The sequence below is a fragment of the Clarias gariepinus genome, chromosome 16 (genome assembly GCF_024256425.1).
Source record: "Clarias gariepinus isolate MV-2021 ecotype Netherlands chromosome 16, CGAR_prim_01v2, whole genome shotgun sequence".
NCBI classification, from domain to species: domain Eukaryota; kingdom Metazoa; phylum Chordata; class Actinopteri; order Siluriformes; family Clariidae; genus Clarias; species Clarias gariepinus.
The window spans coordinates 16,609,877-16,632,777 of NC_071115.1; the positions used below are offsets into that span (position 1 = coordinate 16,609,877).

Below are 22,901 nucleotides of genomic sequence, written 5' to 3' on the forward strand. Positions count from 1 at the left end.
AAATTAGAAGTAGTATATATAATGTGTGCACACAAAAATGTGTGCGTGTGTGTGTGTGTTTCAGCTGTTAAGCTCGCATATTTAGATCATGACATCAATATGGTTCAAATGAAAATAAATCAAGATTTGCATATGCCAGGCACAATTAACAACTGCATTTATTGGACTAATTTTAAGTTATTATCAAAGAGAGAACTTAACACGTCTTGAATCAGTTGTGAAGATCATAAATATTTTGAAACAGATGTGCAAGACATACAGGTGCACAGAGATATGATGTGTAAAATAGACATTTTGACAGTGACAATATCCTTATTTCGTGAAAAAGCTAGAACGACATCCAGATACTGTACGTGCATATTCTGGCCTTCTCACAATCACCAGTTCTGAACTCATTTAAGTAGCTATAATAGATTCTGGAGCCATGTGTTTGGTAGCACCATCCTTCACCATCATCAAATCTGAAGGGATACCTTTTGCAAAAAATAGTGAACATACCTTCAGTACAGTGTCAGCAAGGAGACATGCAACTGTAAATGTACACCAAGTCACACCGAAGCTGTTTTGTGGTTTGTTTGTTTTTTCTGTAAAAATATTCGTCTTACAGAACAACAGAATGGCAGCAGAGTGTAAGCTTTAGATATTGTAAAAAATAAATATTTCTACATGTATTAAGGAATTAACATAACATCATACTACCTATTATGATTAAACAATAAATTAAATTTGTATGTAAGTGGCCATTGGTGAGTTTTAGTTATAGCCAAATAATCTGTAATGTTTTTTGTCTTGGGACAGGTTTTCACGCTACTGTAGATGCCCTTCCTGACGCAACCCTTCCATTTTATCCAGGTTTGGGATGGCACTGCATCCAATGGCTGCGGCTGGGGCATTGGCTGGAAATCGAACCTGGGCCTTTTCATAGGCAGACGAGAAACCTACTACTAAGCCACCAATGCCCCACAGACAAATACCTGCAATATTTAGTTTTATATAAAATTTTAGTTTTTTTTATTTAGTGATTTTATGCATATGGTGCTTGTTTTCTGTCTACCTTCTTATTTAATTGAATTAGATAAAGGAGAGTAGAAGAGGAGTAAAACTTCACCTTCAAGACCTGATCTCATTAACCTAAAATATTAAGATTTATTTTTTTATTACAGAAATTATTAGTAAATTAAAATATGAAAGAAGTATTTTTTAAAAGTGGTTGACTAAATACCATATTGGGACCATATCAAAAATCCACAAGACAACACAAAATCAGACACAGAATAGCAATAACAAGAAACTGTTTTTGTGCAATACTGTATCTGTACTGGCTGAGATGCTACATTCATAGACACAGACACATGTACGGAGGTATGTGATTTCAGCCCGCAGAGGTCTTGATCAGTAGCAAGAGTGTGCATGACTGCTACATCATTGTCATTGAGCAGCTCCAGAGAAGGTGTTGATTGGTAAACAAAAAGTCTTGCTCAGAAATTTGCCCAGTCCTGAGTCTTCATCCAGGCTGTGTTTAGACTTGCTGCCTTGAAGAGTGTATCCAGGATCTGTACACGGAGACACCTCTATGCTACAGAACAGAGATGCTAAATTATATAAATATCTTAGCACTTAGCACTATCATATACAAAACATACATGTAAACAATTAAAATACTGATACTGTATACAGTACACAATACCACCGGGGCACTTTAGGGCATGACTTCACAAGACTGCCAAGGGTGTGCTCTGGTGTTTGGCACTGGGTTGTTTACAGTGGATCCTTTGATTGCTGGGGGTTGTGTGGTAGGGCCTTAATGGATTAGACTTGTTTGTCCAGAGCAATTCATTGATGCTCAGTTAGATTAAGATCTGGGGAATTTAAAGGCCAAATCAACAACCTTTAACTGTACATGACAGGCTATGGTGCACTGGGTGTTTAGATACCTTTGTATCATGGCCAGCATTGACTTTAGCATAGCTTAGATTTTCTAAGATTGGATAGGCTGGCCTTTGGCCCAACAGGCATAGATGAGCCTCGCGTGCCCATGATCCTATCACCAGTTTACTGGTACAGTGGAACCTCAGATTGCGAGTAATCAGGTTTTCCAAGCAATCCGGCATGACAAGCAAAAATTCTTACTTTTTTATAAATATAAATCTTTATATAGGAGTACCAAATATCATTACTGTAAGTACCATGTGGCACACATGTGCTTCTTGTTTTGTTGCTGAGCGTCACGTGATCACAACTGAGCCAATGGGTCTTCCCCCTCTCGCACTGCGGAATTGTGGGTAATTGTCTTCCATGCTCAGTCTCAGTGCGCGCGCGATGCTTGCATAGTCAACGTCTGTGCATGCATCTACTGTTTACTACTATACTTACACTGTTTACTAAAACAATGTGGCCATGTGTGTGCACGTAAAGCATCTTTTATTTTGTATTTGTATGTGTCTGGAAAGGATGACGATCACACACACCTACACCAGTTTTTTCCCCGAATAGAGACTCAACCAAGCAAAGGTAAGTCTCTATTCTGTAAATTGGGGTGTGTATGTGTGAAAGTTGTCCTACACAGCAGCCACTACCATGGTCTGCAAGCTTGTGTGTGTGTGTGTGTGTGTGTGTGTGTGTGTGCGCGCGTGTCCATGTGTCTGTGTGTGTGGGTGTGTTGAGTGAGTCATTTTACACAGCAGCCCCCTTCCAACCCCTTTCTTCTCTCCTCTCTCTGGTCTCAATCACTAGAACCATGATACTTTTCGAGGGTAAAGTGCAGGTTAATTTGTTTTATTAGGGCTCAAGCATTATAGGGTGCATAGGACCCTCTTGTTTTCCTAAGGATTATGTTTTTAACCACCTTTTGGGTCTTTTTAAAAAACTCATGAAAATTGGCAGACAGATTGGAATCTGCTGCCATTAGGATGCCTGAGAGTCTGGTACACATTTAAAGCTCATTGAGCTGAACAACTTTTGCACTACATGTCCTGGGTTCAACTCAACAGGACGCCAGTTCGCAAAAACGCACCCTATGGATTTTCATATACTCCTCCTAGGGAATTTATATGATCGCCACCTAACCGGACCGATGTGATCGAAACGCTGAAAAATTATGAATAACTTTCTGTGTGGCATTATATTGAGCGACATTATATTCAGTGACATCACATCGAATAACATCATAGTGTGATGCTTTTTTCATCTGCCGCCAATTCTACACACGTACACATCACAAATGTTAACACTCACACACCCTCCCACACACACACACACACACACACATCTCGCACACACACACACATACATCACACAAATACATGCACACATTACAAATGTAAACACTCACACAGACACACACATGCATGCATATGCACACACATACATGCACAAACACACACAAATCACAAATGTTAACACTCAAATCTCTCTCTCACACACACTAACAAGTCCTGTCTCACACACGCATCACATACATACTAACAAACACATCACAAATGTTAACACACAGACACACACCACACACAGACACACACCATACACAGACACACAGACACACACACAAACATGCACAAACACATTTACTTGTCACACACACACACACACACACACACACACACCCGCACACACACTCAACAAATATTTAGGGCCTAATCAGCCCTATATAGTGTGTGACGTGTGCAAGTTGTGCCGTGCACCAGGGCGGCAATGGCTTTTTGTAGGTCTTAATACACTTAAATAACACACAGGTTGTGTGGTGCACCCGGGGTGGCAACTATATTTTTTACTTTATATTTTGTAATAATAATTTTTATATGAATATTTTTGGGTTGTGGAACGAACCGTCAGAGTTTCCATTAATACTTATGGGGAAATTCACTATGATATACGAGCACGCTTCAGAAACGAATTATGCTTGCAATCCAAGGTTCCATTGTTATCCACATTATGATTGATAATCAGTGTTAAATAGTTGTGGTAGTTCTACCTGACCAACCACAATAGTGGTTGTGGTTGGTCAGGTAGAACTGAATCATCAAAGACAACTTTTCAGATTCATGTCACTGCTGATTTTAACAGATTTCATTGTCCATTAGTCCAGGAAGTTTGTTTTTGTTAGTGAAAATATTTTCTATATCCACGTCTTTCCACATGTCTACCATATGTTCCTATTCCTATAAAAAAAAAAAAAAAGCCTCCTAGAAGACATGGATGTTTAATATTAGCCTCCTTTTATAGGTGTTTTATTAGCTATTAGGTTTAACTGTTATCTAAACAGTACAATGCAATATGTAAAAAAATATTGTCACAAAATAGCAAATTTTGTTAAATATTAGAGCCAGTTTCAGCTGATTTTCAGGCTAGAGCTGCATTTCTCCTTATTGTATTGAGTATTGTGGCCAGGTGTTCATGCATGAACAGCAGCTAATGCAGCATTTAGATATGTTATGGTTGTAATATGTCTACCTGACTTTATTTACCTCTGGACGTTTTTGAAGGTCCTGCACGAGTCTTTGTCCAGACATATAGTAAATGATTTCTTCTCCAGAGCTCTGATGCTAATGTTGGTGACTCTAAGGGTAGCCTATTGAAAACACACACACACACACACACACAAACACACACACACACACACACACACACACACACACACTTTTAGATTACATTTACATTACATTACTAGGAAAGGGTCATAAAGTAGGACAAATCCTAGACAAACATTGATTTTTCGTTTATTTCTTAAAATAATACATCAACCATATTTAGCTGCAATCACTTAAAGCCTAATGAGCATTCTAGGTAGTTTGGATTACGTTTATTGGCAGACATGACATCCTTAGAAGGAAACTACTGTATAGGATTCTGTCAGCTAATATGCCATAGCTTTAGGTACTAAAGGCACATGCTGTAATACTGAAGTTCTTGTCTGACTGTGCTACACACAAGCATTCTTATCTTGCAAGGTCAACCATAAAACAAACAAGAAAATATCCATTTAAAACCTGCAAAAAGCTGATATATACGTTCAGGCATCAACATTCAGACAAAACAAAACCATCCCGTGCCAGCACACCACATGAAGGCTGATACTGAAAAACCTTGAACTAAACAACACTATCAACTGGTGTGTCTCCAGGGGAAAAAAGGAGGCGACACACAGTGATGATAGCAACTAAAAATCTATGTTGTTCCAGGAACAACAAAGGGGTGTATTAATCAAGAAAGGTTCTACTTAAAGATATACGGCTAAATCCTTAGCAAAATTATTATTTTAAAAACCTCACAACAAAATTTTTTGAGCATATTTAGATACGTTATATACAGTATACTGTATATAAACATACACATACTTACCATTGGAGCTCTGGTAGGATTTGGATCTTGAAAATCTACACTGAGGCTTTCAAGACCTGTAAAAAATGTTATGCTTTAAATGAATCTTGAAAATGAAAACCCCATATGGCAAACAAATGGTTAAAAAGATTTTCAATGGTTTTTTTTTTCCTTATCTTAAATGACATACTTTTAGTTGCACTGAACGGAGCTGAACTGATCGACGCGCCGCACATTACTAAAGACATTCCTCTGTCCACTTCTCGATTGCTTATGGAGGCCTGAAAGTTTAAACAGCACAAAAGCAGCCACTGTGTCAACAGACATTTATTTCCTTACTGTTGAAGTAAAGGTAGATATTCACTTTAGAGGTTTCAGAGTATTTTAAAAGTATTGTATAGAAATGATAGGCACCTTCCTGTAATTGACAGCCACAACCACACCACACTCTTCTTGCAAGGTTTTCTTATACCGTACTGATCCTGCAAAAAGAAATAAATGAATAACATAAAATTATAATAATTTTAAAAGAATAAAAATACTGGTTAATTATTAATGTAATTCAGAAAGTGAAACGTAACTATTTATGACTATTCATAACTACTACATAAGTATTTCATGCTGCTGTTCAAATATATGCTCTCACCCCTGATTGTGTCTTTAAATGTAACTCGCAGAGGCTTGAACCCTGGAAAGTCCATGTCAAGCTGACAGACAAACACCTCCTCCACAGCTTTAGATTCCAAACCACTGAAGGAAATCTACACACATGAAGTGTGAAGACGTCTCAAATACATAGCAATGTGTTGTCTGTATACTTATTTAGTTGATTAGTTAAAAAAAAAATTCCTGTAAAACAATTGTGACATTTGGGATTTTTTTTTTGTTGTTGCATGTGAGATTTATCAGGGTGAAAAACTGCTAATTTGTTAGAAACAGACACTACCTAATATATACCCACTGTACACTTTATACCCATGCTTGGAATTATATTCATGCAATTAGCCAATCATTGGTTAGTCTTTTAGCTGCCGAAAAAAAGGGGTCACCACAGCGGATCATTCGGTCTGCACATCAACTTGGCACACGTTTTATGCCGGATGCCCTTCCTGACGCAACCCTCCCGTTTTGTCCAGGCATGGGACCAGCACTGCATCCAGTGTTGGCTGAGGATCAAACCAGGGCCTTCCACATGGCAGGCGGGAGACCTACCACTGAGCCACCAGTGCCCCTATTTGGCAGCAGGGTAATCAGGTTGGTAATGTTTCTGTAATCTCAGCAAAATTGGACACACAACCATTTGATTTCAAAATCTTTAAATGGTCCGGTTTATGTAAATCTCCCCACTGTAGTTTCAGAATCCTGCTCTTTCCAGCAGTGGAACCTGATTTTGGTCTTCTGCTGTTTTAGCATCTGTGTGTTCTGGGACCCTTTTCCGCTTACAATGGTTGTAAAGAGTATATAAGTTACAGCTTATATACTCTTTACAACCTTATATACTCTTTACAACTTTTTACAGCTTGTCTCTTAAAACCAGTCTGACCCTTCTCATCTGAATACTCTTATTAACGAGTGATTTCCATCTACAGGGCTGCTGCTCACTGGAAGTTTCTTGTCTCCTTTCGTGTCTCTCACAGCATTCTGTTTAACCCAAGAGAATAAAAATCCCAGCAGTTTTTGAAATTCTAAAACCAGCCCATCTGGCACCAACAACTTCATCACAGTCACATTTTCCCTTATTCTGATGTGAGCATTATCTGAGCTACATAAATCTGTAGCTCTTCAATGGAATCTGCATGATTGAATGCATCACACTGCTGCTATGTGATATGATGATTGGATAATTGCATGAATTGTGTGTTCCTGATAAGATGGATATTGAGTGCATTTATACAATCAGACAAATGGACATTTGCGTGTTAAAATAAAAGCATACGTCTTTTTTTTTCCCTTTGGCCCTTTGACTATGCGTCAAATCAGGAGTAAATTTCACATGTATTCAATTAAAGCTCTATAGCTTGTGGAATGTTGAATGTGCAGTCAGACCTTAACAGAGTAAATGGGGATGTGGACAGGCAGCTGTGCTGTGCGTGTGTAATAGGAAATGATGTCCAAAAGAAAGGAGTTGGGCTCTGAAGAGCCAATGTCACTGGCATGCTGTAATCCAAAGAACAAACATAAATACATATATATATATATATATATAAAAAAAAGTTTTTCACCAGCTAACAGGATATTTTATGCATATGCAGATGATGTTCACTTATAATTAAATATCTCGAATACACTATTTATTTTATTATAACAACAATAATAATAATATTAATAATAATAGTAAACAGAAACCAAAAACATTTTGTGCAATCAAACTGAAGAGGGTTCAAGTAGAATTACCGTTTGAGCTAGTTTCAGGATCATGGCTCCTAGACTGTTAATGTTGGAGTCATACCATGGATCCACACTGCCCAAGGATGTTGCAAGTGAAAGCATGTTAACATCTGCTGGAACATTTTCCTGAAAAATCCCATCATAAAGGAAGAATATCATACCATACTATAATGTCATCTTTTTATATTCGCCAATATTTTAACATTTATATTGCCGATATATAATTAACTGGTAACTGTCATAAAATTCATGAACACTGAAGAAGTCTATATTGCATTTTAGAAAGTGTTCACACTTCACAAAACAGGGGTTTATTTACAATTTTTTTTTTCCTGTGGTCGGGAATTTGTTCAAGGCAACAGTCTAACAACTCAGCATATCTATATTGTAATTTGTTTGTTTTTTTTATCCTTAAAAAGCCTCCAGGAATGAGAGGCATGTACAGATGCAAATGCAGATTAGCGTTTTTTAAATGGAAACAATTCTGGCAGTCAAATCCAAGACATAAAGCAGAATCATAAACAGAGTCAGACAGAAGGTCAGTCTAAGAGCAAACAGTCAGGGATGACTGACTAACATCAGACGTGAGTATACTGAGCAATTACTTCGCAATGTGCTTGAGTCAAGAGTGTGCTTACAGTATGAAACCTGTGAGTGATTACAAACAGGTGTTCAGGATAAGAACTCAGGTGAGTGTGAAAGTGACTGTGTGCTGTGTTATACTGTGGTGGTCACCCTTGTAGGTTGTGATGTAGGTGTATTGCAGTTTACGGCACATTCTGAACTTGTCATAAGAAAGTTATTAAAGTACAAGGGGATTTCCTGCACACAACACTCTTCTAATCATTCCACTCATTTTTAATAGAATTTACATCTGTTCTCTGATTCCAAAATGTGAATTCTCTTCTTCTGAAGCCATTATTTTATTAGCTTTGACCATTCTAGCCTACCATTCTATGCTAGCATGCTAGAATGGTATTTTTTTTTTTTGCCAGAATGAGTTGATTTCCTCTATCTTTACTAGATCACCAGTCCCAGCTGAAGAGAAGCACCCAGGCAGCATGATGTCACCATCACCCTGCTTCACTGTGAGTATGGTTTACTTTTGATGATAAGCTGTTTTTTTCATTTAACATAGACTTGGGCTCAAAAGTGTTACCTTGGATTCATCAGCCAATCAATTTTTTTGCTACATGATTCAAAGTGATTTTTTGTATGTTCTCGCAAAATGTGTGTTTTGTTTTCTTTCTAGCCAAGGACGGGGACGTTTTAGTCAAACCGAGGCTTCTGATTAAATTTCTCACGAATAAGGCCGTAAAAAAATGTATTGGCATTTAAAAAAGACCTTTAGCTCAGTTCAGTGATGAGACTATTTTTACTCATTTTACTCGCCGCAGTAAAATGTTTAAATGATGTTTTAAAAAAGTTTCCACATTCATGAATGACAATCCTGGCCGAGCTTACTCAAAGCCCACTGCAGTCATTCCCATGAAGGAACGCCTGATCTTTGAAAATTTAACTTGTCATCAACTTTCTATGGGAACTGAACCCACAATAATTCAAGGACCCCACATTAGTACATTGCAGGAACTTGGCTGGCAGTTATTGCCACATCCCAGTATAGTCCTGAGCTCACTCCAAGTGATTTCCACATGTTTGGACCATTAAAGACGTTCCTAGGGGGCCAACATTGCAGACATGAAGCAGGCAGACTGATCATGGCTCTGGCTTCCTAAGACAATTTTTCAACCTTGATGGTATCCAAGCACTAGTGAAACACTGGGATACGTGAATGAATGCTATTGACTGATTCTGAGCACAGTCAAATAGCCCAGAAGTCTAGTGAAACCCCAGGTCTGCTACAGTAAGTGTTCCCTGCTTTTCTATTCTTCTATACTTCTGGGGGGTTCAGATCTGGTAACTAAGCTGGCCAAGCCATCATCAAGAGTACAGTAGTCCACCTCTATGATTCAATGATTGTGTTATGTAGGTATGTATCATCTTTTCATGAACGCAGACTCGTTAGTCCACAAAACTTGGTTCCTGGTATCTAAAGTCCACTGTTTGTGCCCCACTCCTTGCTCCATTACAAACTTTTCTTCTGATTTGCCAACCTCTGTGTGGGTATTTTCTCAGCAACTCTGCTCATAAGGCCAGCTGACCTAAGTCTCCTACAAACAGTGTCTGTGCACACTGGTGTCTACCTTGTTCTATTCAACATTGCAGCCAATTAAGTAGCAGTAGGGTGTTTGTTTCTCAAGTAGGACACTCATGAGCACTTGTTTTCTTAGACAGATATGCACTTGAGGCTTCCACTGAATCTTCTGTCCTAATTGGATCTAGTTGCAGCATGTGTCTGGAAACAATAGAGCGAAGACCTTTTAATGAAATCTTTAATTTCGTGGCCATATCGCATAGAGAATAACCCTCCATTCTCAAGGCATGTATAGACCGACTCATTTTTTTGTTTGGCTATTTTTAGTTCTAATCTACACTGAAACTGACAGTTGCAAGGAAAGTTGCAAGGTACTCAAATTATTGGTAATAACTCAGAATGAAAATATTTTTGCATGTTTTAACACCTTGCATGATCAATCTAAGACCATCCACAATTCAATTTCTGAAGAAAAAAAAAACAGTTAGTTGCAAAACCTTGGGCATTACTCTTTTGCCCAACAATTGTTCAATAATTATCAGGTGCAAACAAACAAGAACCATGAGGAGAAACTAAGTTAGACAACATTAGAGTTTGGGTCTGAGGCAGTTATACAGTAATAGTGCACACTTGTTCCATCAGGACATGTCAAGGTTATCCCCAGAGGGCGCTGCACACCAACTGGACTTTCTATGTTTTGGGGCGTTTATGTTGATATAGAGGCTTATTGTTTCTAGTTTCTGTTGCACAGGTGTTCTCAGATCATTCTTTTTAGTTTCGTTAGTTTCGCTACCCGGTTTCACTTGGTCTGGAAGTTGCGTTTGTTGCTTTCTGCTATTGTTTATCTGTTTTTAACCTGCTGTTTCTCTGTAGGTTTACAAGTTGCTTACTGTGTTTATATAATGGTTCAAAAAAGTATATGTCTATACTTATTTAATGATCAGACCTCAACCTGACAAATGTACTTGGGAGGCAGCTAGCATCGGAGAGCTCACACAGGGACTGACTACAGCGGGCAGACTGTTGCCTCATGTTACAGAGAAAGATGGCTGGCAAAAAGGAGTGCACAAGCAATGCCAAGTGTGCACCTCCTCACATGGTGCTCCAATGAGCTGGCACTAGCTCTGAGCAAGCAAGGAAGCCTGACTGGGTGGGCTCTCGGCTCATGATCTGATGAGACAGTGGCAATAAAGAATGCAAAAGAAAGCCCAAGGGTGGCTCCTTGTATACCGCTCCAACCTAAGCCTGGCAATAAGGAGGGTGTGAGGTCAGCCAAAAGGGAGGCTCTGTACACGGCATTCTGACAAGAGCTTGACAACACCACGGAAAAGAAATCCATAGCACAGTGAAGCAAAACATGCGGAGGGAGGCTGAGAGGGCGGTTTAGCATCAGCGGCTGCACACTATTCAGCGGCAAGCGCTACAGCCACCACTTTAGCTATGTACTGAGCTCCCTTGTTTTTTTGCTTGAATTTTAATGGTTGCTATATCACATATAAAGGGGAAAAATGTATTCATTTGAGTATTGAAACAATTAGTTGATTAAGCAGGTTACAAATGACTAAATAGTTCTTATTTAGTGATCAGCTTACAAATGAAGCCTGAGATTGTTTTGTGTATATGCTAACTAACAATCAAGATAATAAACATGAATATGTCATTTAAAAATAAAAAGTCTTTTAATGACCTTTCCAGAGAAAACAAAATAAAAAAAAGATTTCTAAAACTAAGCAAAGTAGCAGCAATAAAATATAACAATTAATTAAAGCTTACAGATGGAGGGTCGAAAATATGAGAGTTACGTTGCAATACTGTTACAGCTGAAAACTGAGATTACATCTGTGGTAAAGAGGCGTGGTCAAGTGATGGGGCGTGGTCAAGTGATGGGGCGTGGTCAAGTGAGTGTGTGCATGTGTGTGTGTTGCTGTAAGCTGAAAAAAAGGGGAGAGCACAAAACTCTGTGTATGTGTGTGTGTGTGTGTGTGTGTGTGTGTGTGTGTGTGTGTGTGTGTGTGTGTGCATGAGAGAGATCAAACAACAGCAAGGAAGTGCGAGCACCAGTGAGTTGTGGGTGTTGCTATGAGATGACAAAAAAAGAGTAGAGTGCAACAGTGTGTGTGTGTGAGAGAGAGAAGACACATATACAAATCTAAATAAGGTGTGTGTGTGTGTGTGTGTGTGTGTGTGTGTGTGTGTGTGTGTGTGTATGTTGCACGCATGTGTGAATCTTACTTAAAAAGGTTCACTGAGGAAAACTGGAAATAAAATCCAGACTCACAGCAACAGTCACAAATGATCCGCATTCTTTTTATACAGTATGTGAATCCATTCCCATTTCTTGACGTGTCCTTCACAAATGCCACTTGGCCACGCCCCCACCAGCACAAAATCTTTCCATCTGATTAAGAATGAAATGTGGCTACACTTATGAGATTTTTGCTATTGTGTTTGCCACCATGCTATTACTCACTTTAATCCAGTAAGTCTAACACCCACATGTCAGTGTGTTCACAGTTTGTGCGAGAATAAAGAGCACTGACGTCATCAACTAATTAACAATTCAAATTGTTTCCAGCTAATCTGATTATTGATTTTTTTTGTCGACAACAATGATTATTTTTTGTACCCACAATGTACTGCATCTGCTTCAGATAGAAACATAAGACAATAATATTTTATCATAATACCATAAATTACTGCATTACACAGTAATGGACCATTTTGTGTCCTTTGTGCAAATTCTACCACTTCAGAAATGTAGGAAGTTAGGAATTGAATTAACAAGTCTCAGATTAATGTCAGTAGCTTAAAATAAAATGTGTTGGTAATAATAATGAATAAGCTACCAATTTTACTTCTATTTTGTCTTCTATTTTGTACAGTATAAAAAGACAATAAACAGACCTCATAATTTTTTATATAGTACTGTACTTTCATAAATGTGCAGCATCGTTTTATTAAATATAGTGTTCTTCTTATGCATATAAATGTATTAGTAGGGTATTTAAATGAACCTATTTGACTAATAAAAACATTGATCTCATTATAGACCAAAAAAAAAAACCCCAGTGAATAGTCACCTGGACTGGAGAAGTACTGGACTGGCTAGTGACAGGAATGTAGTATATTTCCAAGCTCACCCTCTTCGTCACAAATGAGTTACGCATCTCCTTTTTTCTGCACACATGATCAAAAGTAAGGAGTGTCTTTAAAAACGTTTAAAAAGTACACTTATTTTAAATATTGAGGACGTTTCCCGTCTCATGAGTGAGAAAGCGCTCAAAATACAATAACAATTGTTCATACCGTATACTGTGATAAGCCTTGGCCAGCCTACCCAGAGTGCTGTCATCACCCATGACCACAACACGAGCGGTAAAGTTCTTCTCATCTTTAAGAATAGAGGTTCCACTTCCTCCTGTTCCGCCACTTTCCTTAATGACCTCCATCATTAAAGTCATTCTGTTCCCAGCCTTTGGCCATCTCACACATGGCCTTCTGGAAAATGGTAAACTCTTCTGCTGTTCCTGGACCTCCGGCACACCAGAGGGCTCAACCATCAAAAAGGAGAACTCATTTAAAGGCAAATCTCCCTCTATGCCACTGTCTCTGGATATGGTGGAGATGACGGACGCACGTTTGGCATCTTCATCTTCTTCGAGATATGCAGAGTTCCGATTACTAGAATTCAGCATCAGAGCAAAGTTTATCATCTCGTTCCCTGTTTAAAAATATCACAAATCACAAGTGTTAAAAAAAATTAAACCAACAGAGACACCATTGTCAACGTTAGGCCACATATCTCAATGCTCACATATTTCATCTTCTTTCGTCCAGACATGGAAGCTAACCTCAGGACTAGGTAGTGGAATTCCAACCAGACTGGCAGGACATGATTGTTCTGAAAAGAGAAATCACACAGCAAGCTTTAATTGAAAAAAAAATTGAATAGGTTTTTTAAGGATATGCTGCATCAATTTTTTTTTTTTTACCTATGTTAGCAGAGCAAAGGATTTCATCATAGAGTTGCTGTAATCTTGCTTTGTACTGGTCACATTCTGAACCACCATCCATCATTCTCTCCTCAACAGTGGCCACAACATCCTGGAAGTATTTTTCCAAGTCTTCACCTAAGTCCTGAAACCACCATATTTAATAAATGAGTAAATGTCGAACCATTGGCTCAGTTGTGATCATGTAACGCTCGGCAAGAAAGCGCTTGTGGACTACTCGTATATCAAGCCCTTACTCATTTATAAAAAATTTTTGCTCATTTTGGAAAATGCTCGCGGACCAAGTTACTCCACTCCAAGTTTCCACTGTATATCTAAAAGGGTCTGGGATCCTGGTTTACTAAAATCCAAACTAAAACACTAAAGTTGAATATGTAGTCTGATCAAGTTAGTATGCAAATAGTTATAGGTATAGGTTTATATGTGTTATAGGTACTTTGTAATTGCACAAAATAATTCTCAAATCGAAATGCCCTAAATTCATTAATGCTCATTAATGCACAAAATGTATAAGACATGCCAATTTACGAATATAAAAGGCATAACCACATAAAAGACATAAAGACATAAGATGTTACACATTGAAATATTTTGTACCTCAAGGGCTGCTTTGTGATCACTTATCACTGCCACCTCTTACCTTGAGACAAATGATGTTTAAAAAACACAACACAAGCACACAGATACAGACCTCTAGCGCTTGCGTAAGTTGTTTCCCATGGCACTCTCTTCCCAATCCAGCTTGTAGTGTGTGCAGTAGCACCCGGCGCTGAGGGGTCAGTGTGTCCCAGTCCAAAGCCCCACACTCCATATCAGCTCTTATTGCACTTAACAATGGTTCTGGAAACACGTCTGGATCCACAAACACAAACACTCTGTACGACACACAAACAAACAAGGATAAGATATTTAAGGACTTTTTTCCCTAAAATTATTTTACAAAGCAAAATTGTGAGAAAATAAATCAAGAAATTAAAACTAATGGCTTCCTGTTTTGTTAACAACCATGTTGGGAGACATCATGGAAAAGATGATACTGTGTTTCAGAAGAGCCAAATTATTGGCCAGCCTCAAGCAAAGAAAACAACTAAGTACATTTCTGAAATTACTGTTAATTTAACATTAGAAATTAATTATTAAAGGGCTGAATCCTCAACCTCACTGAAGAAATGTGATTAGAATAATCATCCAAAGGTTCATCCAGTCTGATCCCTAAAGAGCCAATGCAACACAACTCGCAACTTATTAGTCGATGCTAATAAATATATATATATATATATATATATATATATATATATATATATATATATATATATATATATATATATATCATACACACAGTACTGAAACTCGCGCATCTCAAACGCGCATTCTGTGTTAGTCGACGTGGCATAGCTCCAGCCACATTTGTTCCCAGTAGTGAAAGGGAAGTTGTGTCGTGTATTTGCTGTTGGACGGAAGACAAAGTATTCATAGTTGAGTCTTATTTCCTGCCCATACAGAAGTGGTTGTAAATGGGGACCAAGTTTGAAAAAGGTGGCAGAACAATTCCTTCCCACACCCGTCCCCATCCCCCCGATCCTAAAGAGAGCTCTTTTTAATTCAATTCAATTCGATTTTATTTGTCATTGTCATTGTCGCAAAGCAGCTTTACACAATCAAAAGAAATTCTTTCAAATTGTGAAATTCTTTTAAAACTATAAAAAAAGGAGGCTAATTTAAGATTTTTGCATCTTTTATTTCTTAAGAGAAAACAGAGTGACATGAGAGATACCCTACAGTCTCCTTTCGGTTTGAGACATAAGCGATAACATTTTTAAGAGCTCTTTATATCTTTCTTGTTCTCTGGGAACAGTTAAACAGTTGGTGAAGTTTTATCAGTATGTTGTATCACCCGGAGAATATACAAAATGAATACAATATACTGCAACTGTTGACATAATTAAAACCCTTAAAACCCAAGCGGCACAGATATGTGCCAGCACCTCAGCATAAAAATAAAAAATATATCTATGTGTTTATATTTATTTCTATAGAAGCCTTTGTGGAGTCTTCAGACAGTCTTCAGACATCAAACTGTGTATTCGGGTTTTCAGATACTGTATGTCAGGTAGAACAAAAGTTATCATTACTTTTATAAAGGGTACATTTTACCACTACCAGAATATGTGAATGAAGTTGCAAACAATAAAAACCCACAAAATCATCATACTATATATATATTTGGTCATGGAAACAACTGAAAACAACCATAGAAACTTGTGATTGTGTGTATTTGTGCTATTTCTTTGCCTTCGTGACCCAGTTTCTAACTTTTCGCTCAGTCGTGTTTGGGGAAGTTGAAATGAAATTGCAATGATATGTCACTCTTTACTGACCTGACATACAGTATCTGAAAATCCAAAAAAAAACCTGAGCTCTATATACTGTATATTAAAGAAATAAACAGCAAAGGAAATTATGTCTAAAATGCTTTGAGCTTTAAGGACTACATGCTATGAGGTTGTATAAGATTAAAACAGTATCACAGCAAATGCACCCTGTAATCAAATCTAAACTCCTTTAATTGATTTTAAATAAACCTTGAAAATGCTCTGCTTAGTAACAACATGCTCTTAATCCAGTGAGATTATTTGCAGCATCCTTCAAGTTGCTGTAAATTAGCTTACTGTAGATATGATCATGTATTTAAATAAAAGCATTAAAACATCTTTAGAGATATCTGAAGGTTTGACCTATTTATATGGCATTAACATGTTTCACATGAAGTTTGACTGCCAGTACCAATATTTATTTATTTATTTATTTATTATGATCAACTTTTTAATGATTTGTATACTAAGTAAATAAGTGCTGATCAAGCTAACGACACTCTCTGGCTATGTTGGCTATTATACCAATGTATTATACCAAATGTATAAATGTGGAAGTGGGCCTTTTTTTTTAGGCTTAAAGTTAGCTCGCTTCTTTCCTTTGCTCTGTATGACTGACACAGTCTTACATGTCTGCTATATCTTTGATTTTTTTTTTCTCTAGCGAATATCAACAACATTATATGTTTCATTATGCATAACTTCTGTTATGCACTATCAGGTAAACTGTATGGATCTGCTGTGTTCACTCAGCTTAAATGGATAAACTATGCATCTCCAAAAATATTAATTAAATAACACAGGAAAAACCACAGGAAGTTTATTTGTGTGTTATGGACCTTTCAGAAGCAGCAAAATGCATGCATGCAGGGTTTTATAAAGGTTTATATGTATAGTTACCTCTCATGAATGGGATAATGTTCATTCTTTAGGCTGTGCTCTGCAATGACTCTCCTTAGATACAGAGCACCTGAAAGCCATAAGACAACACACTTATTAGACTACTACATATGTTGTGCAATAGTTTGTATTTCATTTTCTCAAGAGAAATGGAAATATATTTTCATGGAAACACCTCATGCTCAGATTTGTTTAAGAACTGCTCAGCTAACATCAAACAGCATCATTAACTTAAAGAAATGTCTAATATTATAAAGAAATGCTTACGGTTAGACTATATTAAATTGCAGAAATAATTACCTGGGATATTTTGTTCTATTTTTATGTGTTTCACATAATTAAGGCCGACGCTGCAGTAAGGTTCCGGTAGTGTAATCAGGCGTTTTAGGCACACGTATATCCTTTCACACAGCTCGTCTGGAATGTAAGCACACTGCCGAGCAGAACAGAATGTTTATGAGAACTTGACAGTTCTTGTTGCCAACAGCAATGTTATAAGATAAAACCACTGAAACTACAAGCTGGTTAATTATGAAATGTTATTTTAGCCATAAACCCAGCCATAAAAGCCATAGAAGGAAGAAAACCTACCTGTATTACTGCATAGGCTAGAGTGTGCAATAAAGGAATGATGCGAATTTTGCAATCAGTCCTCTCTGCCTGGGGAAGAAAAAAAACATTTATATAATCAGTCTCCTTAAATCTTTATTGTCATTAGCATTAACGATATGTTAACGCTATTTGGTTTCCTGCTGCAATTAAAACAATGCAAGTTTAATGTAATGGTAACCAATATACACTCACCAGCCACTTAATTAAGTACAACACCTGTTCAACTGTGTGTTAAAGCAAAAATCCATATATCATCCAATCACAAATAGCATATATCATAAAGCATGTCAAATCAATACATTAGGCATGCAGATCTGGTCAAGACGATCTGCTGAAGTTTAAACTGAGCATCAGAACGGGAAATAAAAATAATTTTAAATGTGACAGGGCTGTTGGTGCCAGACAGGCTGGTTATTTCTGCTATTTCCAAAACTGCTGATCTACTGAGATTTGTATGCATAACCATCTCTGTGGTTTTACAAAGAATGGGTTGAAAACATCCAGTGATCAGCAGTTCTCTGTGTAACAAAACTTAAATAACATCTTGTTTCAACCAAGGTATACCGATGGCATGGCTGAATGCACAACACGTCAAACCTTAAAGCAGACGGGCTACGGCAGGAGAAGACCACACCAGGTGGCAAGACAGGAAGCTAAGAACAGAAAACTGCGGCAGACCAAAATCGTACGACAAAAGATTGGCAAAACATTGTCTGGTTTAATGAGTTGCTATTTCTTCTGTGACATTCAGATGGTTTTAACAAAAGTTTCCAGTACCTTGTTGAATTCATGCCATGCAGAATTAAGACAGTTTTGAGGACAAAAGAGGGCTGAACCCAATACTTTAGCCCTCTTTTGGAAGGTATTGCAAGGTAAACCTTATGAAGTGACTGGTGATTGTATAAGTCATTCCAATATCATCAGACAAAAAAAAAAAAAGTCTTTGTGCACAGTTAACTAATAATTACTAAATGTGTACATATGTTACATATCAATATCTAACAAATCGATTGCATTAACAGATCTTTAAATACTGAAAATAAATATAGGAACAGAAGGAAGTAAAAAAAAGAAAATTGTTTGATTGATTAATTGATTGATTGATTGTTTGATTGATTGACTGAAGTAGTTCAGTATTCTACATATTTTTATTGTCAGTATGAAACATACAAATGAACAAATAATGAATCCCCAATTGATTGATTGATTGATTGTTTGATTGATTGACTGAAGTAGTTTAGTATTCTATATATTTTTATTGTCAGTATGAAACATACAAATGAACAAATAATGAATCCCCACTATATATTTTTTTATTTACATAAATTCACTTTCTCTTACTTCCTTCTCATTAACAATAATTATTAATTGCTAGAGACTTGAACAATTGTGTGGACGATTCCAGTTCGGTGCTTTAACAGTTACAGTAATATCTAAAATTAAACAAGATGTAATAATGCCCTCCTCCTCCCAATTTAGTGAATAAATGTGTTAATATAGCTTATTCTATACAATTCCTTAGGTTTAGGATATTCAGCCACAACATGTTGACCTCTACTGAGATCAATGTATATTAAATTTGTATAATTTAAATGATAAGGCAATAATTTCTCATACAATTTCACTATTAAAAGTGGTTCATTCTTTTAATCTATTTGAATTTGAAACAGTCATAATATCATGAACAGATCAATGTTAAGCCTATGAAAAGGACACAGTGACAGCTTCATATTAGTTATTCATCTTTCATCATGAAAGAACATAATGCTCACATTTTGTTAATTAACATTGATGTTAACAGTAAATAAGGAATATTTTCTATAAATAAATATTCACTTGCTGTGTAGGAGAAATGTGAAGGAATGATTATTTGCCTAATAATTAATTACTCTAATTATCACATCTTGAGTAATTAGCCAGTGCTCTTACTTAAATGACTTAAATGTTTCTGCTCATCACCACGACATGAAAAATGTGTTAGAACCAGAAATGTGTTACAGATTTTTACAATTAGTTTTACAGTAAAACCAGATTTTAAAAAGACTAACCTTTTCGAGCTCCTTAACAAGGACCCTTAGCAGAGAGATGCTAGTACAGGGATTATTCTCCACCTTTTTATGCAGGGTCCATCTTAGCATCCCTTGACAGAAGAGAGTTATAAAAAAGTTATTGTTTTAATGTTATGTTGAATTTTTGTGCTAACGACAAAGCCTGAAGCTTCTGTTACTCTAATCAAAGCATTAGATTACTAATGTGAAAATTCTCTATACAAAGTCTTACATTGTTTGACATGTCCATACATAAAACTTATTTTCATTTAATTCAAAGAGTCCTTAGGCACCTTTATTGCAGGCTGAGACACCTTGAGCATGCGTCTCCAGTTCCCTGAGCATGGCATGAACACGTTGAAAAAGGCTTGACTCTACATCGGATGATACATCACCTGCTACAGAATGAATTCAGATTTTTTAGCACACAATATACAGTAATATTACAATTAATAAAAGATTTTTGTGATGTTTTACGTGGTATATAATTGAGAAAAGGCACCTCTTTTCTCCATCAGAGCTCTTAACTTGCTAACAGAGGTAGCACCACATAACATGAAAGGCATGAGTCATACTGCAACTCAAATGGCCTCCAACCTGCAACCCAAAAAAAAAAACTTTGGTTTCATATACACTCACAGAAAACACATGTACGCTAACAAAGACAGTGACTGTATGCCATTCATAATTAGGACAGTTCATAATAAAATCGTGGTATAGTCGGCCAAACTACAGTATATTGTTGCAAAATAGAAAGATGTTTACATATCTGCTGATGCATAAAAAGATGAAGTAATAGAAACCAAAAGTTACTTCAAAGCTTGACACAGAATACACCAGTGAGGTTTGTGAATACCAAGAGATAAAAACACATTGTGTATAACTCATCATTTTTTTATTATTATTTACAGCATTTTAATGATTACAATGTCTTTTGTTAAACCTTGTTTCATTGAACAATAAACACAATGGTAGTACTGCAGGTGTTGGAGCATTAATATTCAGGTTTGCAGCTGGGATGCAGCTGGGTCACTATTAGTTATATTTTCATATGAGTGTATTCATTATTCATTCTGTGCACAACAGCTGAGATCTTTGATGATAATGCATGCATCTATCATAATGCACTACATAGGCAATGTTTGCAATATTAAAGCAAAGACTGTGCCTGGCTTTTTAAAATTGATTTTGCCATTTATAAATATTATTAATATTAATACTTAGCCTTTTAAGAGGCCCTTTGGAATGTAATAGACTGTGTAAGTTAGTAAGGTAACCATAAGTTACGTTAATATAAGGTAAGTTAACCATAGCCACCCTATGATATTTTATTGGATTTCACCTTATAAGATTATATAGAAAATGTCAGTATCAGAATGCACTTTAAAAGCTATGGAACGGTGCTGCTGATTGTCTAAATGGGCCACTTGCACTCACTGCTATGACGCATTTCCATCTTGCACTATTTTAGCTCTCACATTTCCGGTACCTAATTGATGGAATTACATCCCTTAGTTTGTCCTTCATAATCCAATTAAAAAGTGTGTCTGCCATAAAGTATTTAAGATAAAAGATTTGCAAACACAAATGAAAAAAATATAATCAGCACTGCTGCGTCTTTCTCTCTCTCTCTCTCTCTCTCTCTCTCTGTTTTAAGCTTTCACGGCTTCCATGTTTAGAATAAGCTCGGGAGACAATAATTAACAAACCTACGTCATAATCCTTTTCACTATTTCCACAAATGAACATCCGCCTTTAATTCTTATTTAGCAATGAACAAAATTAATTAAATGGCTATTTTATCAGAACCCCAGCAGAGATACAGACATGAAAAGAAGTACAGTAGTCTGTCCAGTATAAATAAAGTCACTACAAAAAAAATTCTGTTAGTTTCCTTGTCTTGGAAAGCTGATTTTTGAATATATTATGGAATGATAGGACACCAACAAGAACAAAAAGTGGCTGGTGATACTCGTGTTGATAAAAATAATAGTAATCGAATAGAAATGTAGTAGTAAGAACATCTGCAATCAGTCCAGAATGATTAACATTTATGCGCAGGGTATGATCAGTCCAAAGTCTGGTTGTAATTCATCAGCTTTTCCCTTAGGTTTAAATTGTAACATCTTAAAGTTTAATATTCAAGCAGTAATCTGAGTTCCAGATCAACATGTATTTGACTCTATGATGTACGGTGCGTGCAAACACGTTAAGGCCAAACTGAAAATAAACCACACAGAAAGTAAATAACACAAAGTTCTACCTTTCCGTGATCATGATATTGATGAAGATATTAATCAAAGAGATGTGATATAGTGGTAACATCAGTTAGTAGTCTCACTACTGCTCTTGTACATAATATTCATATTTTATTGTTATCAGAACAATAAAAGGAACTGCTGAAACACATAAACTTCTTGTACTTTACTCTTATTTGTATTACATTTCATTTGACACATGCTATTGTGCTACTAAGGCTGAAATGTTTTCAAGTTTTAAAGTGTTAAAAAGAGCAATGTCGAGAAAGCATGAGCATGTCCAATTGCGAGAAATGAAGTGTCACATACCCTGAAGGAAACAGCAATGTTTAATCCAAATCCAGCAGGTTTTAGATACCTTCCTTAGTGCAGCTGGCAGCAAGCAGCTTTACATCGATCTCTTTGTCTGTAGGTTTCTCTTCCTCAAAATATTAGCATGTGTGAAACTTGCGTGAGTTTTGCTAAAGATGGGGCCTGGCAGCGAGACGGACATGTAGCGAGTAGCTGCCAAAGGCCAAATACACACCAACTCTCACAGAAACCCATACATGCTCGTCCCCACTTCCTATTTTCTTATAGACTTGCAAGATTAGGTTTCCTGTCTTCTAAATGTGTGGGTGTACATGGTCTGACATGACATATTTTTAGTCTGAACTTAAGCTTTTACAACGCTGTAAGACAGCTTTTCAAGCTCACTAAATTGGTTGGTTTTTCGAGATTAAATACCCAGGAGGAAAAAAAAAAAGTACAATACATGAAGAAACATTCAAGCTTTAAGAAGAAGCCAAATAGAAACTTGCTGGTGGTCAGAGCTGTAGTAAATCTACACGGGGTTATTT

The 22,901-nt window shown here is 36.8% G+C and overlaps 1 protein-coding gene across 2 annotated transcripts; it reads right to left on the bottom strand.

The window, feature by feature from the left end:
- Positions 1–5: 5 nt before the first annotated feature.
- Positions 6–22,585, bottom strand: pik3r6b (phosphoinositide-3-kinase, regulatory subunit 6b). Of its 2 annotated transcripts, none has more exons than XM_053515142.1 (20): positions 22,372–22,585; positions 20,307–20,401; positions 20,098–20,199; positions 19,805–19,896; positions 17,736–17,804; positions 17,445–17,577; positions 17,145–17,214; positions 14,564–14,747; positions 13,852–13,996; positions 13,674–13,760; positions 13,166–13,580; positions 12,940–13,036; positions 7,711–7,830; positions 7,363–7,473; positions 5,963–6,077; positions 5,731–5,798; positions 5,507–5,597; positions 5,338–5,393; positions 4,464–4,567; positions 6–1,576 (listed from the first exon to the last, which is right to left on the bottom strand). In XM_053515142.1, exons 2-20 carry the CDS (start codon positions 20,368–20,370, stop codon positions 1,429–1,431), a joined length of 2,271 nt encoding a protein of 756 aa, XP_053371117.1. In that variant the 5' UTR covers positions 20,371–20,401; positions 22,372–22,585; the 3' UTR covers positions 6–1,428. The 2 variants fall into 2 exon arrangements, with proteins under 2 accessions (XP_053371117.1, XP_053371116.1); XM_053515141.1 differs by having other exon boundaries at positions 20,098–20,202; positions 22,372–22,584.
- Positions 22,586–22,901: the final 316 nt, after the last annotated feature.